Source organism: Anomalospiza imberbis, chromosome 18 (genome assembly GCF_031753505.1).
Source record: "Anomalospiza imberbis isolate Cuckoo-Finch-1a 21T00152 chromosome 18, ASM3175350v1, whole genome shotgun sequence".
Lineage (NCBI taxonomy): Eukaryota > Metazoa > Chordata > Aves > Passeriformes > Viduidae > Anomalospiza > Anomalospiza imberbis.
In genome coordinates, this window is record NC_089698.1 from 869,306 (window position 1) to 884,253 (window position 14,948).

The 14,948-nt window shown below is 49.7% G+C and overlaps 1 protein-coding gene across 3 annotated transcripts in view; it reads left to right on the forward strand.

The window, feature by feature from the left end:
• The window catches only part of LOC137484487 (transmembrane protein 132D-like), a 202,348-nt gene that overhangs the window by 114,766 nt on the left and 72,634 nt on the right, over positions 1 to 14,948 (forward strand). For all 3 annotated transcript variants that reach the window (XM_068208332.1, XM_068208329.1, XM_068208331.1), the window contains one exon: positions 6,196 to 6,379. In XM_068208332.1, coding sequence (XP_068064433.1) covers positions 6,221 to 6,379 — 159 coding nt within the window. In that variant the 5' untranslated portion in view covers positions 6,196 to 6,220. The remainder of the gene's footprint in view (positions 1 to 6,195; positions 6,380 to 14,948) is intronic.

Consider the following 14,948-nt stretch of genomic DNA (forward strand, 5'->3'; position numbering starts at 1 on the left):
AGGACAGACACGGGGAAACCCTGGAAAAGAGCTGAAATGTGCTCGTGACCTTTGCGCCATCACGCCTGGGCCAGGGGGTGTTTGCATCCCCACTGCCTGAGCTGGGGCAGGTTTCAGCAGAGCCCTGGCCCCGTGGCACCTGAGGAGTGTCGCTGTTGGACACAAAATGAGCACACAGAGCTTGGGAAGTTCAAAGGAGAAAAAGAGGAAGTTTTATTCAAACATCTGGTGTTTATAGAATTCCAGAGGTGACCGTGGATTGGAGGATGGAATTACCACCTCTCCAACCACACTGGTCCAAAGATCAACCCATCATTTCTCTCCACCCACAGAGAAATATGTAAATATTCTATTTCTACATGAACCTGTGTGGGAACTCTGACTCTCAAAGATGCGACCATTATCAGAAGGCTAAAGAAGTTTTAGGAGAACTTTAAAACTTTCAAAAGAACTATAAAAGAAAACAACACTTTCAACAATGAGGGCAGCAGAGGAGCACCAAGGAGAGCCCACCTGGACCAGCCCCAGGCACACAGAGGGCTCCTCCTGAAGGAACCAGGGATTGGATCGAGATTACAAACAAATCTGGGCCTGCTGGTGGATAAAACTGCACTGAGAGATACAGGAGCAGTGGGAAGGATTCCACTGATGGATGAATGCAATGAGAGGGGTTTGTCTTTGCAAACCAGCCGTGGCTCTGCTGATTGGTGAAGTTAGATACAGAGAGATGAGAAGCAATGGGGAGAACCATAGATTCCATGAGGAATTCCACTGATTGACACAAGGAGAAGAAAATACATTAGGAGGGGTCTTAGGTATTAGGGGGTTTGGGAAGTCTGAACCTCTCAAGTACCTCAGCCAGTGGGGAAAGAGAGAGGGAAATGTGGCCAGTATAAAATCGGGATAAAAAGGAGCCTGCGTCCTCCAAAATTTTGAGAAACACGTGGGAAATGCCCCATGGCCTCTCCCTTTACTCAAATAAGGTTCCAGGACTCCTCTGACTCCTTTTTGGACAGAAGCCCCTGGTGTTGGTGGGTTCGTGTTCCTGGCACTCCCTCGCTGGTGCCCTGCAGGACCCCACATCTCCCCTTGCTCATCCCGTGCACGTCACCACGAGGTGCTGTCAGACATGGCAGCAGGAGGAGTTTTCTGCATTGCAAGTAGCTGTTTATTCAGCAGAGATGTGATCTCTGTCTCCCAGCAAATGTGGAGAGGAATGCAAATGTCCCTCCTGCCACAACAGTTTGACTCAGATATACAGGCTTCTTAAAACAAACAAAAACCCTCACAAATAAAAGGATTCTCTCTCCTGAGACCAGAGTTGTGGGTATTTTTTAAGAATTCAGCAAAGACTAGACAGACAATCTTTTCTTGGTGAAAATAAATTAAAATGTTATCAGGATTCTCTCCTGGCTATTTTAAATATAGATGGAGATATATATATAAAAGTATATTCCTTCTGGTACAGGAGATTTTTCACTCAGTGGTTTCTTTTCTCTTAATATCTTCTAGTTTCCTCCTCCTTTTTTTCCCCCCACCCAAAATCTGTTTAGGTGTGAAGACAGTTTGTTACTGGGCTGCATGTTCCCAGGAGCACTGCAAAACTATGGATAAAATCCACTTTATTTAAAGACTTTGGCACTGCTGGGGATCTGCTGCTCTAGGGGAGTGTAAATGCAATGCTCATGTGCTCTAGGGGAGCTCTAGGGCTGGGGAGAGAAGGGAAGGAGGAGCCAAAAAGCAAAGATTCTGAAGAAAGGGCTGATTCTCTAGTGATCCTTTGATTTCCTTTCCACCTCCTCATTCTTGCTTCGGAAACAAGAATGATATCAGGAGTAATGGCTTAAAATTCCAGAAGAGAGGAGCAGAGAAGGTTTGTACAATCCTTTTAGTGAAATTGTTTACATTCTGTGGAAAACACCACAGGAAAGGGTTTCTTTTTTCATTTTAAACATAATCAGAAATGAAATGTTTTTTAAAAAATTCAGAGCTTTGTTACAACGTGGTGAGGCTTTGGCTTTTTAGGCATTTATCCCACATCTGCCACAGGTTGATGCTGTTTCCTCCCACACAGGGAAGGAAACTTGGTGGTTCTGTCTGAATGACAACATAGCACGTGACCTTACTTTTACCCAAAAAATTACCTTCTGTCTGAAATGTCACTTTTTTTCCACTTTGTGGTGCATAAATCATCTCATCCCCTCTTTTTATGGGAAAGTAATTTCCAGTTTAATTTTCTCTTTTGTGAAACGGGAGAAATGGTTTTCACAAACCCCTTCAGGCCTCCTGGGGTCAGCTGTGCTGCTGCCACCCTCGTCTGTGCTGGAAAGCTTTCCCAGTTATCCCTGGAAACATTTCTTCCTTTCCTGAGCTCTGCTGTTGCTCCCCTTGCCCTGGCCCGTGCAGCGTTTCAGGCACAGACTCTGGTGGTGCCCTGCAGGAGATGTGCTGGGCACCTCTGTGGGGTGCAGGAGAATAAAATAAATTACCTTTTCTCTCCTCTCCCGTGGGCTCTTGCCTCCCCTTTCCTGTGACACGTCCTGCTTTGCATTTCCATGGCTTTAGGCTGCTCCTGTCCATTCCAGCCTGCCGGAGCCAGAGATGAGACCTGGAACATTTCATGATGAGAACATTGCAGGGCTGCTCTGGGGAGGTGCGGAAGGAGGCTGGTGTTGGGAGCAGGGCACAGAGAGCACAGCTGGCAGCACAGCTGGTGAGGGCAGCACGGGATCCTGGGTCTGGGAGCACTGCCCACGGCCAGGAGCTGCTCCCCTTCAAAGCAGGGTGTGACATCCCTCCGGGGATGGCTCTGTCTCTGGAGAAGTGCGATGTCACAGCAGAGGTGCCAGCACTGGCCAAGGGCCTCGGGCACAGCCCCTCTCAGAGGCAGAGTCAGCAGAAGAGATTTCCTTGGTACAGTATTTATCCTGTGCCAGGGATGTGTCAGAAGCAGCAGGTGGAGGGAGGAAATGCTCCCCTAGAGACAGGACAGAGTTCCCCTTGGTTCTTAATTTGTAAGAGCTGCTTGATCTCTTGATAGGGAACAGAAGGCAGATGAAAAAATACAGAACCATCCATGTCTGTGCCATCCTGGCAGGCAGAAGGAAGGACCTGACTACCCCATTCCAGTGAATTTTGGGGTCTTCAGTGTGGGCTGAGATGCTGTAAAGATGTGTCTGCATGGCACGGAGCTCAGCAGGGCCCTGCTCACGAGGAGTTCATTGGCAGCACAGTGAGCTCCACTGCAGCTTAACTCTCAACATAAACAGCAACACCCAGGCGAGGGATTTGGCTTTAAATCAGCACCAAGAACCGTTTTACTTCAACCATGCTTCAGCTCAGGCTGAATTGCTGCTGTGACCCTTTGGGGCTGTCCATCCTGCACTTTCCAAGCACGTCACCTCCCACACTGCACCCAGCAGTGCTGCTGCACCCTGGGCAGCAGCGATGGCTTTGCTGTCAGCAGAGACGAGCTGCCACAGCTGCTGCTTTGTGCTCACCAAAAAGTGGATGTGCCCCTTGAGGAGGACTGGGCACTGCATCGTTTCAAGGAGCAGGGTACAAATATCCTCCTTGTAACAAGCAGCTCTGACTTGAACAGAAAAGCCACACATATTTTCATGGGACTGAACTCCACAAGTGAGTACTGCTTGTGCAAATTTCTCCATTTATGTTTTTTAGCTGTGTTTTCTGATAGGTAGCTTTTTGCCTTATTTCTCTTTTGCAAAACCTCAGTTGCTGAATTCAGCTTGGAAGAGTGCAGATTGGGAAGCAGATCCATGGGACTTGCACGTGGGAGGACTGACACAGTTAGTGATGAGCAATTGAACAGGGCTCCTGACCTGGTGCTGACAGCCTGAGTCTGATCATAGGTCATGCAATACTTTCACATTCTAAAATACATCTTCAGTAGCTGTGATGAGATTCTTGCTGATTTTTGTGGTGCATTGTTATCTTCTCTCTTGGAGGTGTTTAGCACTTTTAAGGGGAACTAGTTCAAATAATTTCTATCCAAATCACATTTGGTAGCTGTAGCAAGGTGTGGGATTTTTCTACAAGAAATGCTTCATTCAAATACCTGCTTTGAAGGAGAGCCTAAAAGAAATATTTCTGTGCCTTTGGGGTTCCTGTGGCTGTGCCAGTGGGAGCTGTAGTTCATCAGTGTGCTCCACTTCTCTCTCTCCCCATCTCTTCCACTGCCTTTCACTCCCTCCTTTGTTTTACTCTGTCCTAATCACTGCTCTTCTCCTAATCTCCAGCATACCTGGAAAAGATTTAGGGGCTTGCCTTTTTTTGAGAGTGTTTTGGTGCTCCCAAGGTCTGGCACTGTGCCCTCAGTGCCCCCTGTCCCTGTGACAGCACCAGTCCTGCAGAGCCAGCACAGGGAGCATCAGGCACGAGGCAGTAATGCAGAGAGGCACCCTGAACAGAGCCCGGCCCCGAGGCTCATTGCCTGAAGATTCCATGAGCCCTTCACACACAGCAGCTGGGGTAGAGCTGTACAAACCAGGCTCTCTGCCAGGGCCTTATGGGCAATGCACTGCCCGCTCCTGCTCACACAGTTAAGGGAACTGAGATGTAATAGTCACGGCTGCATAAAGCAGCTTCTGATCCCACCTAGGTCAGCATGAAACGAGACTGCATTCAGTGCTAGTTTAGAAATCGTGCTCTTTTTGTCATGACATGAAGAAATGAGAAATTGAACAAAATGTGTTCCATTTTGGCTCGCTTTAAATTCCATCCAGGAGAGAAAGAACACAGTGCATCCACTGAAATACAAACCTTAAAGATGATCAGATCAGCCTCTCCAAGAAGCAGCATTGGGTAAAGCTCTGAATTTAGTCAGCACAGTGGAAATCTCTGAGGATCTTGGGAAGAGTCCCAGGCTGGGGCTGTTGTCATAACTGATCTTCATAAAAGTGTATCCTTAGTTTTAGGTCTTTTCCCACATCAGCTGGGGAGCCTGCTGGGGTTTGGGTGCATTTTGGGATTCTCTAATCAGTTGCTGAAATTTTCTCTTTTTTTCTGGTTGCCTTCTCCAGCAGAAATGGCTTGTGACCCCTTTAGTGCTGTGCCAGTCTTCCTCTCCGTTAGCATTACCCCACAGAAAGAAATTCTGCTCTTTCCTTTCCCCTCCACACAAACACTGAAGCTGGTTCAGCATTCAGGAGTAAAAGCACTCTCAGCGTCCTCTGGATTTGTGCACTGCTAAGAAATTCCACATTCCTCTGCAGCTTTACAGGAAATGGAGTATTTTCTTGTCTCTCTCATGCCACTGGCCTAAGGAGCTCACCTCACTAGGACACACAGTGGAATCTTCACTGCCTTTCCAGGCAGTAGCTGGTTTTGTGACAAACTTTACAGGAATTGCATCAGTTCCCTTTCCAGACTTCCCTCTTTGCATTTCTGCTGTATGGAATTCCCTGACACAATCACGGAACCCAAGGAAGGACAGCTCACAAAGCCCCCAGTGCCCCCACAATGTCACAGCCGGTGAGGCTTTGCTCTCCTCTGGGGATTTTCACTCAAGGATCCTGGCAGGACTGGCTGATATGAAACAACCCACTTTTGTAACTCTCTCACAACAAGCTCCATTATCTGTAATTCCTGGTTTAGCAAAGGACAAAAGGAGTTTCCCGCTGACATTCACAGCAAGGTAGCAGTATAGCCAAAAATTAATTCCGACTTTTGCAGTCCTCTGCTCCCTGCTGCCCTTGCTCATGCGCCCCTTCCCGAGCTTTGACCTTTCTTCCATGCCTGTCTTTTTAATAAACAGAAAATGCTTTTGATGCTGTGGTTTCCCCTTTCAAGGAGCGATTCCCTTTAGGTTTGCTCATGTGCTGCTTTGCCCTGGAGGAAATGCAGTGTGCTCCTTGAAGGGAGGGTCTGGGAGTCAGTTTAGGCTGTGCTTTCAGCCTCTGTTTTGCCTTTGATCTGGTTGTGTTTCTCCCCCTGTGAAATGGAGCAGTGCACAGTGATCCATGTCACAAAGTGTTCCTGAGCCACTTGAATTGGTGGGAAATAACCTGAAATCTTAAGTCAAGTGCCAATGATTAATTCATTATTAAATCCATCATCCCACCCAGTCCTCTCTTTGAAGGAGCCTTAATCCAAGGTTTTATTAATATAAAAGCAATTATATTCCTGGCTTATCAGTCATGTGAATGAACATTTCTGTTCCTTTCTTTGCTGCAGTGCGGAGGGTCCTTCCTCTGAAATCATGCAGATTGATTTTGAAATTGAAGAGCTGGCTGACCTACCTGAGACCCAGCTCATCACCTGGCAGGTGGAATATCCTGGAGACACCACATCCGATCTGGGAATCTCCAAGATCTACGTAAGCCAGAAGGAGCTGGTAGGAGTTCTCCCCTTGGCTATGGTAAGGAGCTGTTTGGCATTCTGCAGGGCTTAGCACTGCTTTGCACTCCGGTGTCTGCCAGCTGAGAGGGGAGGGAGGGACACAAGGAAACGCCTGGAGAGTCAGATCCTGCCTCGTGGAGGGAGAGCACAGCTTCCCTTGGGAGGCCAGCTCCTGCTCTTTGGCTGGTGCTCTGGCTTTCTGGGGCAGAAGCCGAGTTGATGGCATTTCCCCTGCTCAGAACTCCTGGGGGTGCAGCACCAGGCGTGCTCAGGCACTCCGTTCGTCGTGGTACATCTCTGACCTGAATCAGGAGTGCTCTAACCTTGGGCTGGGCTTCCTGAGTGAGGTTTTCCAGATTCTGAATTCTGACTCCGTGTCCATTTGAGAGTGAGAAAAGGAATAAAAGGAAGGGCATGAGCTCCGATTGATTTGAATTAGCTGGGGAGCACAAAATGCAGGACGTAGCCAACTGCCTGTTCTGCAGAAATGCATTCCAGCAGGTTGCCCCATGGTCACAGTGAAAACTACAGGACTTGAAAATTGCCTGGTCCTTTGGCCTTGTTTTTAACCTAAAAAATGCCTGTTAGATACCCAAATTTCAAGTACAGTCAGAAATTCGTGCATTTTCCTCTTCTCTCCCTTTCCCATTTCTTTCTTGTTAGGGCTGAAGCACAGTTGTGTGAGGTCTGGCTGTGCCTCATTTCTGTTCTTGGGCAATCTGTTAGGAAATATTGACACATAGTTATTTAGTGCTGAAAGAAAAACAAAAATCAATCTCAGAGCATTTAAAAAAATGTAACCTGGATGCTTGCCTGGTGATAGCAAGTTAATTGTGCCACTGCTGAAGACTGAAGGTGTTCTCTGTACTTTCAGACTCCCAGAACTGGCTGCTCTGGTTTTTTGTATTTACCAGCCTCAGCTACTCAGATGCTGTGATTCTTTATTTTACCAAACCCACGTTTTCTCTCTGCTGGCTCGTGCCTTCATTGCCAGGGTGTGTCTCACAGCTGAAACTGGGGCTGGCTCACAGATGGGAGCTGTGTAACCCCTTTGCATGGCTGCTTCCTCCTGCTGAGCACTGGGAGCTCTCTGCTGGTGCGTTGGCAAGGGAGGAGGCTTTCACAGACCCACAGAATATTCTGGGCTAGGGCATCAAGTCCAGCTCTGCTGTCAGCTGGGCCCTGGAGTGCAGGCACACGAGTTCTGGTTGAGGGTTAAGGCTGTAGAACAATCAGATTTACGTAATGTGAGCTGTTGGGGTTTCTGTTCTCTCCATACATAATTGAAAAGATAAAAGGTTTCCTCCCCAGTGGTTCCAGTGGTGGCAGGAAACCACAGTTCTCCTCACGTGTGCCCACGAGCCATGATTGCTTTATTATCAAGTGATATAGTGGCAAAATATAGCTCCTGAGAACAAAAATAGATTCTGCTGGCAGCTGCTACAAATCAGCTCGCTCTCTTAATTTCCATTAAAGAGGAAGAAAAGCCCATTTTGCAGCAGCACAGAACGCTGTGCCCAAAGGTCACGTGCAGCCTATGAAGTTATCAGGAGATGGCATTTGCAAGGCAACAGGTGTGGGGATAATGGGAAAGGGAGAAGGCAAAGACAAATGGCAGCAGTCCCTGGGTCCCCGGCAGGCTGGGAATAGTGTAACCTTCTCTGCATGAGCTGCAGTGTCAGGGAGGCAGCTCCAGGGTGTTAGAAACCTCCAGGTCTTTGTCACGCTTCACTTTGTGCTCAGGCAGTGATGATTCAGGTGCAGCCCTTTTGAGGCTTCCAACTTTGATTAGTTTGATGCTTCAGTTTTCCCTGTGGTCCTTGCAAAGCTGGCTTGTAATTTGCAAATGAAAATAAAATTTTTAAAAATTCTCCTCTTCCATTTAGAAAGAAGCACAACGAAAATAATGGGTTATGTTATTTCTCTGGAGTAACAGGGAGTTGTTTTGTAACCCGCTGGTGAAGGGGGTTGAACAAACTTGGCTGAGCTGTTAGGAAGAAGGATCCCCTTACCTGCATCTCCTGGGGGTCAGCAGCCTCCAGGGAAGGATGGTGGTGGAGCAAAAGAACCTTTTCCACCAGTGTCAGCATTTCTGCAATGCCACGCCAGCTGGGACTGTATGAAACAGGGGGGAAGCATTTGTTCTGTAAGGTCAGGTTCATCAGCTAGCTGTAAAGAGTAAAGGTCTTTATTTGTTGGACAGAAATCTGTTACAGTGCACAGCGTGCGAACATGAAATGCCACGTTTAAAATGATATTTGGTTAAAAGCTCTGTTTTGTTATGTCCTAGCATTGCCAAAGCAAGGCTGACCCTGAACCCATTCTCTCTTGCCAAGGAACATGCTCTTGTCCTCAGACCCATTAGACACATTTTGGCTTCTGAGCAGTCCCATTTCTGGCAATCCTAATAAATAAATTGTATCCAAAACCTCAACACCAATTTAACATTATTCCTTCTAGATAATTCATTGGTTCAACCTGCTCCTGATGTTCTTTTTGAAACTTTAATGAATATGTTGACAGGAAGTAAACTGTTGTAGTTACCATCAGCATGAGAAGCTGTATAAGCAGACCAGGTAAAAAATAAAATCAGTTGTGGCAGTGAAGAGGCTATGTACTATAAAGGAAACTTTATTTGTACTACAGTTATTTCTAATAATTACAGGGGTCAGCTGTCACGGCAGTGGCTGGCACTGATGGATTTTATAAATACCCAGGGCATTAGTGCCCTCATAAATACACGTACCTGACACATCTCATTGTCAAACAGTGCTGTGCGTGTTCTGGTGGAGACTGGCTGTGCAGCTCAGGCTCAGCTACCAGAATTGCCAGTGGGCTGCTGCAGTGGGCTTCTGGGGGCTGCTGCAGCCTCCTCTCCCCATCCAGCCTCTGAGCTGACCATCAGGCTGCTTCTGGGTGAGATCCAGGCTTTTCTGGAAGGTGGGTCTCCCCCTTGGGAGGGATGTAGAGGAACAGATTGGTTTTGGGGGGATCTGCTTTTGGCTGGGAGCAGCCTGAGTTCTGCCTGGCAGCAGAGCAGTGCAGGATCACATCAGCCAAACCCTCAGTCCTACTCAAATTCAATCAGGGAATATTCCTAAAGACTTCCACTGACAGCTTTATGAAAAAGAAAGAGATGTCTAGAGAGTAGATAAAAGCTTTTACCTTCCTAATTCATAGCTTTTAAATTGCAATTACAGTATTCGGCAAGTTTTCAAATATTTAATTAAAATGTTACCCAGTGCTGAAAAGGAGCCTTTTTAAATCAAAATGATTAGTGAATCACAGATGAAATCTACTTCTAAGAAAGGGAGAAACCGTTGGATCATTGTGATGTTGCCAGCAACCATTTTCTTTTCAGAAATATATCCTATTGCTTCCTGAAATTAGACAGATCAAGGACTTCAATTTCACACCATAAAACAGACATGCCATTCTCCCAGTAATGTCTCAGCACCCACCAGTTCTGATTTTGAGTCACCTTCCTTGGAAATAGACATCCCAGATGATGTCAGAATGCCAGATAATGTCTCCTGCCAGTGTTGTCCGAGTGTTTATCTCCTGGAAATGTTTTGTTCTCTGTCTCAGAAGATGCATGCCAGGGTTTGGTTCTGTTTCCTGGGGTTTTTGTACAGTTGGTCAGGGCTTGTTCTCTACAATGGCACACGCTGGTCCTGTGACTCAGTGCTGCATCCAGATCTTTCTGCTGCTCTGTTGTTTCAGACTGGAGACCTCTTCCCTGATGGTTGAAATTCTGACTGTCAGTCCCCGTGATGAAACTTCTCATTGTGACAGCATTTCATTCCATTTCTTTTTTCTGAATCCTTGGGTTAATCTGTTGCTTCTATTTATTAGTTCAAACTTCTGTACTGATGATGCCTTCCCAGCTGATACCGTCAGCAGATTTGATTGGGAGTCTGTTCCAGGGTCATTCCTGACAGCAGTAAAACCACAGCTTTTCCCTGGGTTATTGGATCAGTCTGATCCTGATTCTGGAATGTTGCTGTGGCAGTCCAGAGGAACAGACTGTCTCACTGGCTGTGGCTCTCCCAGCTTTGCCTGGATCCAGGAACCTCTCTTATGGATTGGTTCTCGTGCTCAGGCAACTTCCACTGCAAGGACTTTGTACTGCAGAGCTTTTTAATCAGTCTCTGTGCGGTGTGGGAGTCAGACCAGATTCTGTTTCACATCCTGGGAACTGCAGTCAGCCCGTACAGCTGATGGGAGAAAGTGTTTCATTAACGTGGAAGAATCTGAGGTGCTTCAGGAATTAATTGAATTGCAGGGATCTGAAGCTGCAAGACATTTTTCCTGTATGTAGATGTTAATTATTCAGGCTTTTTCAGAGCCTGTGGCATTGGCACCTCTGTACCCAAATGATGGACCAGGCACCTGGTGTGGCAGCTCTGGTGTCCCCACGAGTCTGTGTTCAAGAGGTGAACATCCTTGCAACGGGGCTGATTTCAGGGCTCATTCCCAGGTGGAGCTGTCTGGAAATACGGCTCGGTTTGGGATTCAGCTCCCAGCTCTTGCTGCTGCTCACAGGCTCTGGCCTTGCTGTGGCAGGCTGCTGGCTGCTGTGCCCACCAGCGTGGCTTTGGGTTTGTGCAGAGAATGGAATGGGAGCAGTGCAGGGCCACGGAGCACGGCCCACCCCCAGTCCAACAGGTGCCGCGTTCCTTGGGTTTCTCCTCGCAGAATTGATGAGGACCCTGGGCTCCTTACCCTTTGAAACAGCAGGCAGTAGCTCTGTCCCTGCACACTCAGACTGTGCTGACGTGTGGAGCACGCAGGGGGAGGATGACTGTGCTCACGGCAGCATCACACACACCTTTGGCTCCCGAGCAGTGAAGAGCATCGGGCAGATCTTGTTTAATCCAGTCCTTGTTCTGCCTCCATCACCACGGGCTGATGGAAAGGCATCTTGGTGAAATTGCTGCTGAAGACAGGAGGTTGGAAATGTTGGGTTTGTCCCTGGAGCTCGGGGGGCTGAGTAATGCTGTGATCACCTGGAGCAGCAGCAGGCAGCCAGCCTGGCTCTGTGAGGGGGCAGTGAGTGCTGAGGGCTGGGGCTGCCTGCTGGCACAGCTGCTGACAGCCACAGTTTGATGTGGGACGTGGAAAATGGGGCTCCCCACAGAAGCAGGAACAAGCACAAGGGTATTTTCCTTACGAATTAAAGCCTAAGAAAAATGGCTTTGCATAAGAGCCGTTCTTTCTGAATTGTGAGTTACATGTGTTTTCCTTGATTAGACTGAGCTGGGTTTGAGACAAGCCCAATCCTTCACCCTGACAACCTTGGTGCTGCTCTGGAGCTGTGAAAGGAGCAGGAAAACACAGCAGATCTGAATTTAGAGCAGGTTTCACCAGAACTTCTCCCTCCTTTATGACAATAGACACAAGACTTGGAAGTCCTGGCCTGTTTTCACACTACTGTAAAACCACTGTTATTACAAATGTTCTGAGTTTAAAACAGAAATAATTTGGTGGTGAACTGAGTGTTTAGAATTATGATCTTGTAATTATTTTATAATTTGATAATTTTTGTGGAGCCAGTTTCAGCCAGCTGAAAGGGACCTCATTTTTGGTAGAAAAGTGCTCCAGCTGTCCAGTGCCCTGCCTAGAGAGACGCTGGGTCTGTGCTCTGGGGCTTGGACACCTCCAGAGAAGGGGACCCCCATCGCTCTGGGGAGCTCTGCTTTTCCCTGTGTGTCCAAGTGGGATTTCCCATGTTCTCACCTGTGCCAGATGAGCCTGGCACTGATGCCTTGGGGTGGCTCCCCAGAACAGAGGCTGGACGAGGTTAAGAGAATTAATCAGGTATTTATTGAAGGCCTTCAATAGGCACACCTTGGGCAGTCAGAGCCTCTGCCCAAGGTGGACGATGGTAATGAGTTTTTCACACTTTTGTAAGTTTGGTCCATTTACATATCAGGGGTTAATCCTGCAGTTACAGCCTCAGTAATGAAGTCATTTACTCCAAGTTTGCTCCCACCACAGTTTGCTGTGGTTTCCATCTCTAAGGCCCTGTGCCAGTGAGGTGTCCTTGATTGCCAGGCCTGGAGGGGAATTGTTGTGTCTGAATAAAACAGGAGAACAGCAGCTGACAGGCTGTGGAGTTTTAGAGTTATGAGCCAAAGCAGTACAGGATCTGAAAAATATATTAAAAAAATCTAAAAGCTAAATGCTAAGGCATGGGGACAGTGTGGCTCCTCTCTGGTGTGCCCTGCGGGGAGCAGCTTGGGGAGCAGCAGGGCTCCAGCTGTGGGGAGCAGCAGGGCTCCAGCTGTGGGCAGCAGCCTGGGGAGCAGCAGGGCTCCAGCTGTGGGCAGCAGCAGGGCTCCAGCTGTGGGCAGCAGCAGGGCTCCAGCTGTGGGGAGCAGCTTGGGGAGCAGCAGGGCTCCAGCTGTGGGGAGCAGCAGGGCTCCAGCTGTGGGCAGCAGCAGGGCTCCAGCTGTGGGGAGCAGCCTGGGGAGCAGCAGGGCTCCAGCTGTGGGGAGCAGCAGGGCTCCAGCTGTGGGGAGCAGCAGGGCTCCAGCTGTGGGCAGCAGCAGGGCTCCAGCTGTGGGGAGCAGCCTGGGGAGCAGCAGGGCTCCAGCTGTGGGCAGCAGCAGGGCTCCAGCTGTGGGCAGCAGCAGGGCTCCAGCTGTGGGCAGCAGCCTGGGGAGCAGCAGGGCTCCAGCTGTGGGCAGCAGCCTGGGGAGCAGCAGGGCTCCAGCTGTGGGCAGCAGCAGGGCTCCAGCTGTGGGCAGCAGCAGGGCTCCAGCTGTGGGCAGCAGCAGGGCTCCAGCTGTGGGCAGCAGCCTGGGGAGCAGCAGGGCTCCAGCTGTGGGCAGCAGCAGGGCTCCAGCTGTGGGCAGCAGCAGGGCTCCAGCTGTGGGCAGCAGCAGGGCTCCAGCTGTGGGCAGCAGCAGGGCTCCAGCTGTGGGGAGCAGCCTGGGGAGCAGCAGGGCTCCAGCTGTGGGCAGCAGCAGGGCTCCAGCTGTGGGCAGCAGCAGGGCTCCAGCTGTGGGCAGCAGCAGGGCTCCAGCTGTGGGGAGCAGCCTGGGGAGCAGCAGGGCTCCAGCTGTGGGCAGCAGCAGGGCTCCAGCTGTGGGCAGCAGCAGGGCTCCAGCTGTGGGCAGCAGCCTGGGGAGCAGCAGGGCTCCAGCTGTGGGCAGCAGCCTGGGGAGCAGCAGGGCTCCAGCTGTGGGCAGCAGCAGGGCTCCAGCTGTGGGCAGCAGCAGGGCTCCAGCTGTGGGCAGCAGCAGGGCTCCAGCTGTGGGCAGCAGCCTGGGGAGCAGCAGGGCTCCAGCTGTGGGCAGCAGCAGGGCTCCAGCTGTGGGCAGCAGCCTGGGGAGCAGCAGGGCTCCAGCTCAGCCCTCCTGGGGCTGGGCAGCCCCAGCTCCTGTGGCTCTTGGGGCATCTCCTGGGCCAGCCCAGCTTGGTGGCCCTGGCCTGGCTCCAGAGCAGCATTATCCTTGGCTTGGGCTCTGCTCTCCTGTGGCTTCCCACCTCTTAGCTGGTGTGCTTATGAAAAGAGTTTTCCCTTTGGCATAATGAGGGGGATGCTGCCTTAATTGGTTCCCTTCAGATGAGTGATTTGAATGAAGCATTGCTGAAGGAGAAGCAGAGCATTTCTCCCTGCTGAAACAGATCATCACCACTGTGGTGCTGCTGGGGCAGACCAGGCTGGGATCTCTCTGTGCAGCTTCTTGACATTATTTTTAGATGTTCTTCCTAATTCTGAGGTAATGTTTGGGGGCTGGGGGCTTCCTTTTTTTTCTTTCTTTCTTTCTTTTTTTTTTTTTTTCTCCTGGGGATTTAAGCTTTTGGAATTATTTATTTACGAGCCATGAAAATCTCCCCAAAATGGATTTTAACAAGTGTGTAATTGGATAATTTGACAACTGGTAAGCTGAAGCCCCAGAGATCAGGAATTACACTTCACCACAGAATAGTGGTTCTTCATGTAGAATTAATTAGATTTCCTCTAGATTACAAGTAATAAGAAGAGTAGTCAATTAAGAGAATTATTCCCTGACTTTTCCGTCCTTCTTCCAGCCAGTGGCTTTAAGAATTCCTTTTCCTATGTGAGATGCCCTCAGAGGCAGGATGCCAGCCAGAGGACAAGGGCCAGTGGGCTGAGGAGTGGCCGTGACTCAGAAGAGACGGCAGCTGTGGTGTGTCACCTTCTGAGGGGCTGATCATCCCCGGAGCTGTGGAGCTGCCGGGTCCGCCAGGGCGAGCAGCCAAGCGGGGCCAGGCTCCTGACGAGAGGAGGGTGCTGTTTAACAGCAGCACTGCTGAGTCGGGCACGCTTACTCCTGCCCAGCTGGCTTGGTACAAATGCCTGGGCTGAAAACAGCAACGATAATTCCTTTTTGGCTGGGCCATTCTGAACCCAGCTCGCTTCCCTGGCTCCCTTCATCACCTGCCCGTGCGAAAGGAGCAGTGGCACGGTCACAGAAGGGTTAAAAACGTGGGGGCAGAAGCCAGTTGAGGCAGAGTGGCTGTGGCAGGGACAGCTTCGGGGGCAGACACTGGCAGTAGGCTGAAAGATCTGTAGGACAGGGCAGGGAGAGCGTGGAGAAAGGGTGGCAATGTGG